General features: G+C 42.5%; 1 protein-coding gene and 1 pseudogene across 1 annotated transcript; both read left to right on the forward strand.

Annotated features, from left to right (window-relative positions):
• The first annotated feature begins 1,695 nt into the window (after window positions 1–1,695).
• LOC138768651 (olfactory receptor 10AG1-like) lies at window positions 1,696–2,634 on the forward strand (annotated as a pseudogene).
• Window positions 2,635–11,792: 9,158 nt separating this feature from the next.
• Window positions 11,793–12,749, forward strand: LOC138770038 (olfactory receptor 10AG1-like). Its single transcript, XM_069948903.1, has one exon. The coding sequence runs from the start codon at window positions 11,793–11,795 to the stop codon at window positions 12,747–12,749; it is 957 nt and encodes a 318-aa protein (XP_069805004.1).
• The last annotated feature ends 365 nt before the right edge of the window (window positions 12,750–13,114 follow it).

Genomic DNA, 13,114 nt, shown 5'->3' on the forward strand with positions numbered 1-13,114 from the left:
CGAATGAAAGAAATGTTATGATCTTTATTTCCCTTCCTTTATCCAATTTGAGTGAAGTTGCAAAGTATTTGGGACAAATACCAATTGACAGGTAAAATATCTATTCTCCTTAGGCTATGTTCCCACAATGTTTTTTCTTGTCAGTTTATAATTTTTAAAATGTCGTCTGTCCCTTTGAATAAAAAAATTACATCCGTTGTTTTGAGGATTGGCTGCCCGTCAGTGCAATAATAGCTGCTGGTACATTATTCTAGTTCAGGTGGACTAATTTGCCTTTGAGTGTGTCTTTAATTGAAAAGTCTACTGAATTTAATAGTAAAAACATAGAAAGAACGGTGAAAAAAGAAAAACTGTGTGCGAACAACTAAAAAATAACACCCGCTGTTTGCAAAAGACGTCCAAAAATAATTGACCAATAAATGATCATTATTTTGCCGTCTGCCCAGACAACGTCCGTCATTTTATACACTGTGTGCATTGAACGTCCATCATCCTATTGACTTCAATGCATTGCAGTCAGTTAAATCGCGGCAATAACGGATGCCTTTTCTCTCTTTTTGACATTGTGTGAACACAGTCTATTTGAGACAAATACCAGTTGACCGGCAAAATGTCTATTCTCTTTAGCCTATGTTTCCACAGTGTCTTTTTTACGTGAAAAACATTCGTCTTTTGATAAAGAGGGCCATTTTTAATGATCATGGTCATACGGGAACTATTATAATGTGAACAATGGGTGCAGCTAAATGGGTTGCAGAGGTTGCAGTTACACCCTGATCATGGAGCATGAGGAGGTTTAATATTTGTGTTAGTCTGTATGAGGAGACACAGTTGGAGACCCGCTTAGAAATGTACATACAAATCAATAAAGGGTTATTAGAACTCTACCCAGCCAAAAACGCTGGTCGTCTACCACCTAGATTATTATGTTACATGCAAACAATCTTTATACATTTATTGCACCCCTGGCGTATGCCTGTTGTATGTTCACGATTGGTGGGAGGGGGCGTGGCAAAGTGTGAGGAGGTGTGGCCTCCTCACGCTCCTGATTTATCATGGTTTATGCCAGCTTGCAGGCGTAAATCATGATAAAATCTACACCTGCTGGAAGTAAGATACATCTGTCTAATTTACAGAGAACACTTACATTGTTAAGAAAAAAAAAAAACATCCAGTCACTAATTTTTCCATTTATTAATTTGTCTAAAGCCTGAAAAGAAAGATGTATCAATAACATCCATCATATTGCTCGGTATAAACTGTTTAACAATTGTTACAAATGGAGGCCACATTGGATTTACCTTGTCTAAAGATTCTTTGCTTTCAACCGTTAGGACATCAACATGGAAGAGTTTTTGGTGGAGTATTTGCATTCCTGTTAATCTTTCTAGTTCAAGCCAGAGCCTTCCGAACCCCAGAAGCAGAAAGTATTTTCTATAACTCTTTAGAGTTACAGGTGGTTCCATTCTATTCTGTTCTCACCCAGACTCCTATGTGAAATATTCTCTGTAACCATGATAGTTAAGACTTTTAGAAGATCAGAGTCTGTGGTGACCCATACAGGAAGTGATGTTATTTGATTGACAGATGCATACATCATTGGGTTATGGAGAACAGCAATGCATAGGAAAATGGCTACAATCGTGTTACATTTTGAGTTGTTACATAAGCCATAGATTATTACTGATCCTTGCTATGAGTAGAGGGAATTCTACAACGATAATAGGTTTTATTCTTGTAGGATTTTCCGATGTTCCAGAATTGCAATATTTTTTATTTGCCGTATTTCTTTGCATCTTTATCATGTCTCTGTCTGCACATATGTTTCTCATTGTCCTCTATAGATTCAGTACAAACCTTCATACTCCAATGTATTTTTTTCTTGCCAACTTCTCATTGTTGGAAATATGTTATATCTCAAATATTTCACCCAAAATGCTGGTAAACCTCCTATCAGGGGATAAAACCATCACATTCTATGGTTGTGCCTTATAAATGTGCAGTTTCCTACTTCTTGGGAGTACAGAATGTTATATGCTGGCGGCCATGTCATATGACAGATATAAGGCTATATGTCACCCATTATTATATAACATCATTGTGAATAGAGACGCTTGTATTAGGCTTATTGTGGGATCATGGTCTATTGGATTGATGTTTGCTATAATACAGACCTCTTTTATATTCTCCTTACCCTTTTGTGGGCCCAATAAAATCAACCATTTCTACTGTGATAATTCACCTATAATAGCCTTGGCATGTACTGACACACAGTTCAATGAAATTGTCACTTTCGTACTGGTCCTATGTGTGGTTGTCGGCGCTTTCCTTTTGATATTGGTTTCATATACAAAGATTATTTGGACAATTGTAAAGCACCATTCCACAGCCGGGTTCAGGAAAGCTTTCTCCACCTGCACCTCTCATCTCATAGTTGTCTCCTTATTCTATGGATCTGCTAGTGCAATGTATCTGAGGCCCAAGTCAAGTTATGGGACAGATGTGGACAAGTTTTTATCACTCATGTATACTATCATTGCGCCGTTGTTAAATCCCTTTATATACAGCTTAAGGAATAATGATGTAAAAATTGCTGTTACCAAAATTCTGCATTTATTAGGAATAAAACACTAAAATAATTTACTCCATTGTTCTCTATGCTGGAAATACACAATCATGATGTAAATGTGTTTGCCACCATAGCATTGGCAAGAAAAAAAGAAGAAGAAGAAAGAGCTACGTAATTTTCGTTCTGAAGCCTTCACATTGGTTAATGCAGCTCTGTAGTTTTAAGTATAAGGCTATGTGCACACTACTGAATTCAATACAATGCCGCCTGCTGTGTGCTGACGTCGTTATTTTAACGCTTGTTCTTTAGAACGGGTGTTAAAATAATGAACATGCCTATTTCCAAAAGCTTTTTCACAATGTAAAGTACGGCCGGCGGCCATACTTTACATTGTAGTCAATGGTTAATTGAATTGCGGAATTTGGTGAACACTGGCATCTGGCAGAAAAACACCGTCTTTTGCATACTAACGGATGGTGTTATACTAATTTGTCAACACTATAGCCAAATACTGTATAAGAGAAAAAGAAATTGCAAAATTTAAAAAGGTAAAATTGAAGGAATTGGAGAACTTAAAGGGATAGGTAACTGATTAACAAATTTTACCATAAGGGAGTCAATTTTATACAAAGTGTGAACAGCGTAATACAGATGGTATCTTGAAAACATTTATAAAATAAGCAATGTACTGTATAAGTAGAGTATGTTTTGTCCCATTCTATCCAATGCATGTACATAGTAAAGTATACAGGTCTAATGTCAATGAAAAAAAGCTAATATCACTTAAAAATATATAATAATAATAATAATAATAATAATAATAATAATAATAATAAATAAGAAGAAGAAGAAGAAGAAGAAGAAGAAGAAGAAGAAGAAGAAGAAGAAGAAGAAGAAGAAGAAGGAAAAGGAGAAGAAGAAGAAGATGACAATGTGACAATGTGACTGTAGCTACCATGAAGGCAGGGAAGACGACTGCTATGGGGCCCTTGCAACAAGGGGACCCCAGAAAGCCCTGCTCTGCCTTTATATTAGGTATGCCACTGACAGCCAACCACCCCATCCCCCATCCCACAGAGGAAGAAGGACCCGCCTCTGTACTCTTCAGCCCGCTCACTGTAGTGCAGGGTGAGCGGGCTGCACATCAGAAGGAGAGGAACATAGGAGCAGGACCTGCCAGGTCCTGTATGCACAGAAGGAGAGGAGTGAAGGACCTTATCACATGACCCAAAGGTCCTCAATACCTCTGTGTAAGGATGGGCATGACGTCATCAAAGGTCCTTTACACCTCCTTCTGGACACTCCATTCTAGTGTCTACCCTGGGAGCTGTAAGTGCTGTGTATGTGTGTCAGTGTGTGTACATATGTGTCTGTCTATATAGTATAGTATATGTATATGTCAGAGAGTATGTATGTATCTGTGGGTATATGTAAGTGTATGCATGTATCTGTGACTATGCATATATATATTAGGGATGAGCGAACCGAACCCTAACAAACCAGATTCGTTACGAACTTTGCAAAAAGTTTGGTTCGGTACCGGACTGAACATTGAGAAAGTTTGTTACGAATCTAGTAAAAATAACAACGGCGACCCAAAATTGTACTTTTTTCAATCATACTGGGCTGGGTGCAATCAAGTGCTGCTGCCTCCTCCTCCTCCTCCGTCAATTGTCTGTTCTCCACCACACTGGGTCCAATACAGTACTATTACTGCTGCTGGTTTCACTGTCAAATGTCTGTTTTCCACCCTACTGGGTCCAAGGAACTTTGTGTCCTATGTCCCGTGTAACGTACCACTTACACCTTGGTTAATTTTTTTTCACTATTTTTGCACTTTGATTTTTTCCCCTTTCTTCATTGTAATAGCAACTAAATGAAACTATACCCTATCAGACTCCCACTATTGTAGCTGCAATTATTCAGCTGTTATAGCAAAGGTTCGTTTTAGGTTCGGTTCGTACGAATCCGAACTTCATGAAAGTTCACCGGATCGAACCGAACCAAACTTTTCAAAAGTTCGTTCATTCCTACTGGGCGCTAATAAAAGAACCCACCACTAAAAGAAAATGGGGTGGATTCTTGTGGAATATGAAAATTTATTATTTTTCTATTTTTGTCCCAATAGAACCTTAGTTTTTAAATTTGCAAGCAGGATCAGAAAGTAGTTATAGCTGTGCAGTACCACATGGACTGAAGTTACATCCTTCCTGCTACTTAGTAATTTTCCTAAAAAGACAGTGTCCCTGTTGTATAGTAATCTACCTGTTGAACAAGTTGACGTCTGTTGTTGTGTTGCAGAATTATCATTAGTAAACTTATTCTACCATTACTCGGCTGTCAGAGTGAGTTTGTCGCCATCCCCTGCATCCGTACACCAAATATGATGTAGTCCCCTGGATATCCATACCTGAAAAACAAAGGGAAAAAAGTTGGTAAATGAAGGGAGGGGGGAAGGGTTTACTGTTGGGAAGTAGTGCTTACTGTCTGGCACTCAGGGGGTTAACCTCATTGATGCTGGGCCCAGTGCAGTGAGTTCATCCCAGCGGGTGTTCCCTCCTGGAATAAGATGGTTTGTTTAGACACCAAGAAAGTGTTCCATAACCATGCATAACTTCTTAGGGAAATGTTGTAACATTGAACTGTTTGAATTTAGAGGTGTTTGAGAAAAGAGGTATGTTAACCTGTCCTGTGTCATACTGCCTGCTGAACAGAAGTATCATGCCTGTCATGTTTAGATGCATGGATACAGTTCAACTGTGTCGTACCATCAGGCCCAGGCTGAAGCACTGGAGGTTAGCGGACCCACCCCCAGTGGGAGGAAACCCCCGCCCCTCTATGACCCGGCTCCATTAGAATCAATGGAGCCATCTCATAGAGGGTCAGGGGTTTCCTCCCACTGGGGGTGGGTCGGCCACCTCCAGTGCTTCAGCCCGGGCCTGATGGTACATTCCCTTTAAAAAGCTTAGATGCACTTAATAGAATCACACAAGAACAGCTTAGATAATCCGGCTGAGCAGGCAGAAGGCACAGTCCATAATTTCTTGAGTTTAGATACCCTAGCGCACTAAATCTATGTTCACACATAGTATTTTAGCCAGTACTTTTACAGCCAAAGCCAGGAGTGGCTAAAAACACAGAAAACAGACAAATCTTTGTATTAAAGTATCAAAATCCTGACTGAAATCCTGACCAAAATACGATGTGTGAACATGTGTGATGAGCGAACATGTTCGTAAATGTTCGTATGTTCGTACGAACATGAAGCTAATTGTACGCATTCGCCGATCACAAACAATTTGATACACGTTGGGAATCGGGGGCGTGGCCTTTGGGTACAGCTGCCAGCCTCAAGATGGCCAATCCAATGAGCTGTTTTCATGTTAGTTTCCTTACAATATAATGACAGAATTTACAGCCCTAACGCTTCTAGGGGTGATTTTTTTATGTTTGGATATATTTACTTCCTCTCTACTGTAAAATAGCAGAGAATAGGTGTAGAGTAAATAGGTGGAATTCCACGAGGGAGCCCCTGCTGTGGAATCCCGTCTGCCTCAGTGTGTCAGTGAGATGTCCCGCAGGTCTCCGCTCTCTGCCACTGACAATTGACACGTCAATTCTTTGAGCAGAGAGCGGAAGGGTGCAAGACATCCCATTGACACACTGAGGCAGGTGGGATTCTGACTCTTTTAATATACCCATAAGATGGATATAAGGTTTTTTACCTTTATTTTTGGATTCACAATTCCTAATTTATACCAGTGAATTTAAGGTGCTACGTAAACAGAATGGAAACAGCATCAGGGTCACAACAAGAAAGGGATATTTATGCAGTATGAAGTATTTATGCAGTCCAGCTCTAGGCTATGTTCACACAGCGTATATTTTCGTAAGACCACGGCAGTTATACAACGGCTGTGATTTATACAGAGATATACTGTACGTGCAATTGCTGCCTATGGGATCCTGGCCGGAGCGTATACACATAGTATACGCTCCGGCCTGGATCCCTAGCGGCGCCGTAAGCAACTGACATGTCAGTTTTCTGCAGCCGCTATTCATTCAACAGCGGCTACAGAAAACCCTGTCAGTGCACACTATGGAGAGAGCGGCTCCGGCTGTACGCTCCATAGTGTTCAGTGGGGAGTTCTAATTCGGGCGCGCATGAAAGCACCTGCATCAGAGCTCTGCGGTCATAAAAATCTTCCGGCTGGTACTGCAGTACTGTCCGGGATGATCTTTTCAAAGACCGTCCGGGTCACGGAACGGCCAGTCTCTTTCTGTGTGTGAACATAGCCCTAAGCAGTGGGCTGCTGCTTGTGATGATGACATAATAAGGTCAAAGGAAGGCAAGATTACAATCGGAAAACAGCAAAGGATCAACTGCTCAGACATTAATAAGTGGTTAGGGATGGGAGGGAAACTGTGTTTTACCTTTAAGCCTGGACCCTATAGATCAGTGCTTATCAAACTGTGAGGAGGGCCTCACCAGTGAGGCGCCCCCTAGTTGTGGGTGAGGCCCAGCTGGGGAGACAGTTTTCACAAAAGTAACTATGATCTACACAGTCCTTTTGCTGTTTGCAAAAATCTCCATTTTAGCAACATTATTAATTTATTTTGTACTGGCTTTATTAGTATAGTATACACAGCTTGGGAGATGGGTGAAAGCTAGCCCTAGCATTACGGTTCAGGGAAGAAAAAGAGTGCTGCACCTCACACCTATGGCTGATACTAGTACCTCTCGGCTGCATAAAAAACATCAGAATTCTGTATGTGAATTGATCAAGCCACACTGCCCCATGTACCTCGTGCAGGTATCTGATACACATGGGTCCCTACACTAAGTCCACACTGTGCTGGTCAGCGACCACCACCCCCGCAGGCGTGCACAATCAGGGAAGGGAGGCCATGGAACGGCCCTGCAACCCCCATGCCACAGGACCAGACCCAAAAATGCCACACCAAAACCCAGCCAGCACCACTGGCGGAGGAAGCTGCCCCCAAACAGCACAAGTCTGGATAAGGTATTGCACTCACCATAGCTATCAAAGATAGAATGGGACAGACAGGAGGGATTAAAACCATGAGCACTCAGGTGTCTCCTGCTAATTGCGGTCATGTGGGTCTCACCAGGAGGAGTGCAAAACACGGAGAAAAGAGAGAAACAAAATACGGTTCAGGGAAGAAAAAGAGTGCTGCACCTCACACCTATGGCTGATACTAGTACCTCTCGGCTGCATAAAAAACATCAGAATTCTGTATGTGAATTGATCAAGCCACACTGCCCCATGTACCTCGTGCAGGTATCTGATACACATGGGTCCCTACACTAAGTCCACACTGTGCCGGTCAGCGATCACCACCCCCGCAGGCGTGCACAGTCAGGGAAGGGAGGCCATGGAACGGCCCTGCAACCCCCATGCCACAGGACCAGACCCAAAAATGCCACACCAAAACCCAGCCAGCACCACCGGCGGAGGAAGCTGCCCCCAAACAGCACAAGTCTGGATAAGGTATTGCACTCACCATAGCTATCAAAGATAGAATGGGACAGACAGGAAGGATTAAAACCATGAGCACTCAGGTGTCCGCCGGTGGTGCTGGCTGGGTTTTGGTGTGGCATTTTTGGGTCTGGTCCTGTGGCATGGGGGTTGCAGGGCCGTTCCATGGCCTCCCTTCCCTGACTGTGCACGCCTGCGGGGGTGGTGGTCGCTGACCGGCACAGTGTGGACTTAGTGTAGGGACCCATGTGTATCAGATACCTGCACGAGGTACATGGGGCAGTGTGGCTTGATCAATTCACATACAGAATTCTGATGTTTTTTATGCAGCCGAGAGGTACTAGTATCAGCCATAGGTGTGAGGTGCAGCACTCTTTTTCTTCCCTGAACCGTATTTTGTTTCTCTCTTTTCTCCGTGTTTTGCACTCCTCCTGGTGAGACCCACATGACCGCAATTAGCAGGAGACACCTGAGTGCTCATGGTTTTAATCCCTCCTGTCTGTCCCATTCTATCTTTGATAGCTATGGTGAGTGCAATACCTTATCCAGACTTGTGCTGTTTGGGGGCAGCTTCCTCCGCAGGTGGTGCTGGCTGGGTTTTGGTGTGGCATTTTTAGGACTGGTCCTGTGGCATGGGGGTTACAGGGCCGTTCCATGGCCTCCCTTCCCTGACTGTGCACGCCTGCACGGGTGGTGGTCACTGACCGGCACAGTGTAGATTTAGTGTAGGGACCCATGTGTATCAGATACCTGCACGAGGTACATGGGGCAGTGTGGCTTGATCAATTTACATACAGAATTCTGATGTTTTTTATGCAGCCGAGAGGTACTAGTATCAGCCATAGGTGTGAGGTGCAGCACTCTTTTTCTTACTCTTTTTCTTCCCTGAACCGTAGCCCTAGCATTAGTTTTAGCTTTTAAATGGACATTAAATCACAAATAGTGAGGCCCAGGCACCCTTTTGGTCAGTCTGGTGAGGCCGGCCCAGGCATTGCCTTGGTCTGTTGGGTGAGGCTCCAGTAGAAAAAGTTTGAGAAGCACTGCTCTAGAGGTGGCAGACTGGCTCAGTTTACATTTACACAATCAAGGTATTCATCGATGCATAATACTATATAGGCCTGAATCCATCTCCTGTGTTCTGTCTTTTACTCTCTGCTGCTAGAGACAGAATTCTCCCAACAACACGCCGAACATCAATTTGCAGGAAAGTGAAACATCTAGTAACCAAGATGTTTCCCCCCCCCCTTGGGTAAAGACTCATGTCTGTTTAATGAAGCAATGAAGTTATCAGTAATTTATACGTATATTAGCTGAGCAATGAGGGAATTTGTTAAAACTGAACATTTAAAGCGACTCTATACCCACAATCTGACCCCCAAACCTCTTGTACCTTCTGATAGCTGCTTTTAATTCAAGATCTGTCCTGGGGTCCGTTCTGCAGGTGATGCAGTTATTGTCCTAAAAAAACAACTTTTAAACTTGTAGCCCTGTGCCAAACTGCCTTGGCCTAGAGTATCTGTGCCCTAACTTTGCACCACCCCTCCATCCCTCCTCCCAGCCCTCCTCATCATTAGGAATGCCACTGGCAGGATTTTTCCTATTCCTCTGCAGGGCCGTATTTGCCACTAGGCACCCGTGGTCCGGTGCCGGGGGCGGCACCTGCAGGGATCAAAATATATATTTTTTAATAAAAAAACAAACATTTTTAACCCCCGCCGCCCTAGGTACCGGACCGCGGGTGCCTAGTCCGCGGCCGGGGGGGGGGGGCGACGACGACGCTGCCGCCACCGCTGTGCAGCCCCGGGGCACTCGGGGTGAGCTCCTTCCGGCACACGCTGCTTCTATCTCAGGCCGGCAGCTCACCCCTGCAGCCCTGCCGTGCCCGAACTTCTTCCTGCTCGGCGCGATGACGTCACGAGCGCTGCAGCAGGAAGAAGTTCGGGCACCGCGGGGCTGCAGGGGTGAGCTGCCGGCCTGAGATAGAAGCAGCGTGTGCCGGAAGGAGCTCACCCCGGCCACCCCCGAAGCTGCTTTGGGGGGGACCTGCCTAGTGTGCCTCTGCCCCCAGCTGTTCCCTCTTCCCCACACAGCTTCTCCCCCTGCCTGTGCCCCCCATCTGCTCCCCCTGCCCCCATCTGCTCCCCCATCTGCTCCCCCTGCCCCCATCTGCTCCCCCTGCCTGTGCTCCCCTTGCCTGTGCCCCCCATCTGCTCCCCCTGCCTGTGCCCCCATCTGCTCCCCCCTGCCCCCATCTGCTCCCCTTACAGTCTGTTTCTGGCTTTGGCTTCAAATCTTTGGCAGATAATCTGTCAGATAATCTTTCTGTGTAAATGGACCTTAAGTTTTATCCTGTACAATATATGTAATAAAAAGTTAGCTCCTAACAATCACTAAAAGATGACTTTCATTATAATTAGAATTATTTATAATAAATTAATAATCATTTGTGCCAGTAATCTCTTCTGGGAATAATTAAATGAATAAAGAAAATTTTTGGTGCCTGCTTGTCTCTATATATACTGTTTCCTTTTTTATTTAAATAGATCTTATTACATATTTTAAAGCTGGAAAGAGTTTCTTATTGGGCAGATATAAGAAATGTTGTCTTTATTTTCTTTCCTTAATCCATTCTGATGAGTAGATTTGCAAAGTATTTTAAACACAAATCAGTTGACAGGTAATGGTAAATGTCTATTTTTAAAATAATAATACAATATTATTAATAATAATAATAATAATAATAATAATAATAATAATAATAATATTGTGAGTCATGGGTTAAACTAAGTGGGATGCAGACCCTGTAGTTGTTCCCTGATCATGAAGCATGAGGGGGTCCAATATTTGTATTGCTTGGTATGAGGTACTATAAAGGACATGTCATAGTTGGAGACCTTGTTAGAAATGTCGATAACTATCATTAGATCAATAAAGGAACATAGATAGTTTCATAACAAATTGAAACTATCTAACCAGCCAAACATTCTGTACAATAATTGTGCATTTAAAGCAAATTTACCATGATTTACATGAATGGATTGGCACAGGCATGTGAATGCCGCTGTCTTGGGTCCTTTTTTTGAACTGCCGCCCCAGTCTATTCCTGGCCCCTAGTGTGACGATCTCCCCTCCCACAGAGGCGGAGACAACCAACCTCCTCTTCCAATCCTATAATCTCTGCAAACATATTCAGGCCTCCCTTCCCCTCTGCAGCAAGTTCTATTTAGGATATTATAAACCTCTTATCTATATCCATCCTCCCACTTCTACTTCATATGGGGCACAGCGTCACCGATTTGGAGGGAATCAATCTGGTCCAAAGGTTTCCTTATTATCTTATAACCATTGTATGTTATTTTAAGGTCACTTATCTACCACTCAGGAATCTTAGGAATCCATGAAAACTATAATAATATTATTGGCCATAAAGAATCTTCCCAAACTTTTTTTTTTTTTTTAATGTTCATTTCACTAGTTTAAGCCTGTGTCTTCTGATCCCCAGGAAAGGGAAACATTTTCCAAGACACCTTCTATAGCTTTATTGGTGAATTACTGTCTGGGTCTCTGACGGATATGCCTGTTACAAGATCAGAGTCCGTGTTGACCCATACAGGAAGTGATGTTATTTGATTGACAGATGGATACAGGAAAACATTTGCATCAGAGGGCTGCACCGCAAAATGTTACTTTTCTGGTTTGAGCAGTTACATAAGCCGTAAGTTATGAGTAGAGGGAACCATACAACGAAAAACGGTTTTACTCTTGTAGGATTTTCTGATGTTCCAGAATTGCAGTATTTTCTATTTTCTGTATTTCTTTCTGTCTTTTTTATGTCTCTGTCTGCACATATGTTTCTCATTGTCCTCTATAGATTCAGTAAAAACCTTCATACCCCAATGTACTTTTTTCTTGCAAACTTCTCATTTTTGGAAATTTGTTATATATCAACAGTTACACCCAAAATGCTGGTAAACCTCCTATCAGGTGATAAATCCATCACATTCTATGGCTGTGCTGTACAAACATATTGTTTTTTACTACTAGCTAGTACAGAATGTTATATACTGGCAGCCATGGCGTATGACAGATATAACGCTATATGTCACCCATTATTATATAACATCACTGTGAATAGAGAAGCTTGTATTAAGCTTATTGTGGGCTCATGGTCTATTGGATTGATGATTGCTATAATACAGACTTTTCTTACGTTCTCCTTACCTTTTTGCGGACCTAATAAAATAAACCATTTCTATTGCGACATTCCCCCTATAATGGCCTTGGCTTGTACTGACACAAAGTTTAATGAAATTATCACTTTCGTACTGGTCCTATGTGTGGTTGTCGGTGCTTTCCTCTTGATAATGGTTTCATATATACAGATTACTTGGACAATTGTAAAGCATCATTCTATAAGAGGGATTAGGAAAGCTTTCTCCACCTGCACCTCTCATCTCATAGTCGTAATTATTTTCTATGGATCTGCTAGTGTGATGTACCTGAGGCCCAAGTCAAGCTATGGTACAGATGGGGACAAGTTTATATCGCTCATGTATACTATCATTGCGCCATTGTTAAATCCCTTTATATACAGTTTAAGGAATAATGATGTGAAAGTTGCTGTTAAAAAATTGATGCCTAAAATCAAAATCCGTACAATTATTTTTTATAAGAATTAAAAACACATTATAATAATAAAATACATATTTTAAGATAAGTAATGCAATATATATTGTGGGAGGATTTGCTCAGTAGAGTGCAGGATTGCAGTGTGAACAGCAGTCAACAGGCTCAAACGAATGAAGTCCAAGTACAGGCTTTGCCTGCGTTTATTATCCAATGCAAGAAAACAAATAAACAGCCTTGGCTTTAGGCATAACACAAAACAAACTCTGCTTGTCCAGCATTAACTAAACAGAAGACGGCCCTGTCTATACGCTACGACTAGCTGCAGTCGCACGAACATAACCTATTATACACAGTCCTGTGTTTTACCTTGGTCGGGTATATGGCTTCTACTGAGGCTGCAGCCTTCCAGCTCACT

The sequence above is a fragment of the Dendropsophus ebraccatus genome, chromosome 12 (genome assembly GCF_027789765.1).
Source record: "Dendropsophus ebraccatus isolate aDenEbr1 chromosome 12, aDenEbr1.pat, whole genome shotgun sequence".
Taxonomy (NCBI): Eukaryota; Metazoa; Chordata; class Amphibia; order Anura; family Hylidae; genus Dendropsophus; species Dendropsophus ebraccatus.

What these genes read in the sequence shown, in the direction of transcription:
- LOC138770038 (XM_069948903.1), top strand. Translation starts at nt 11,793, where the DNA reads ATGAGTAGAGGGAACCATACAACGAAAAACGGTTTTACTCTTGTAGGA.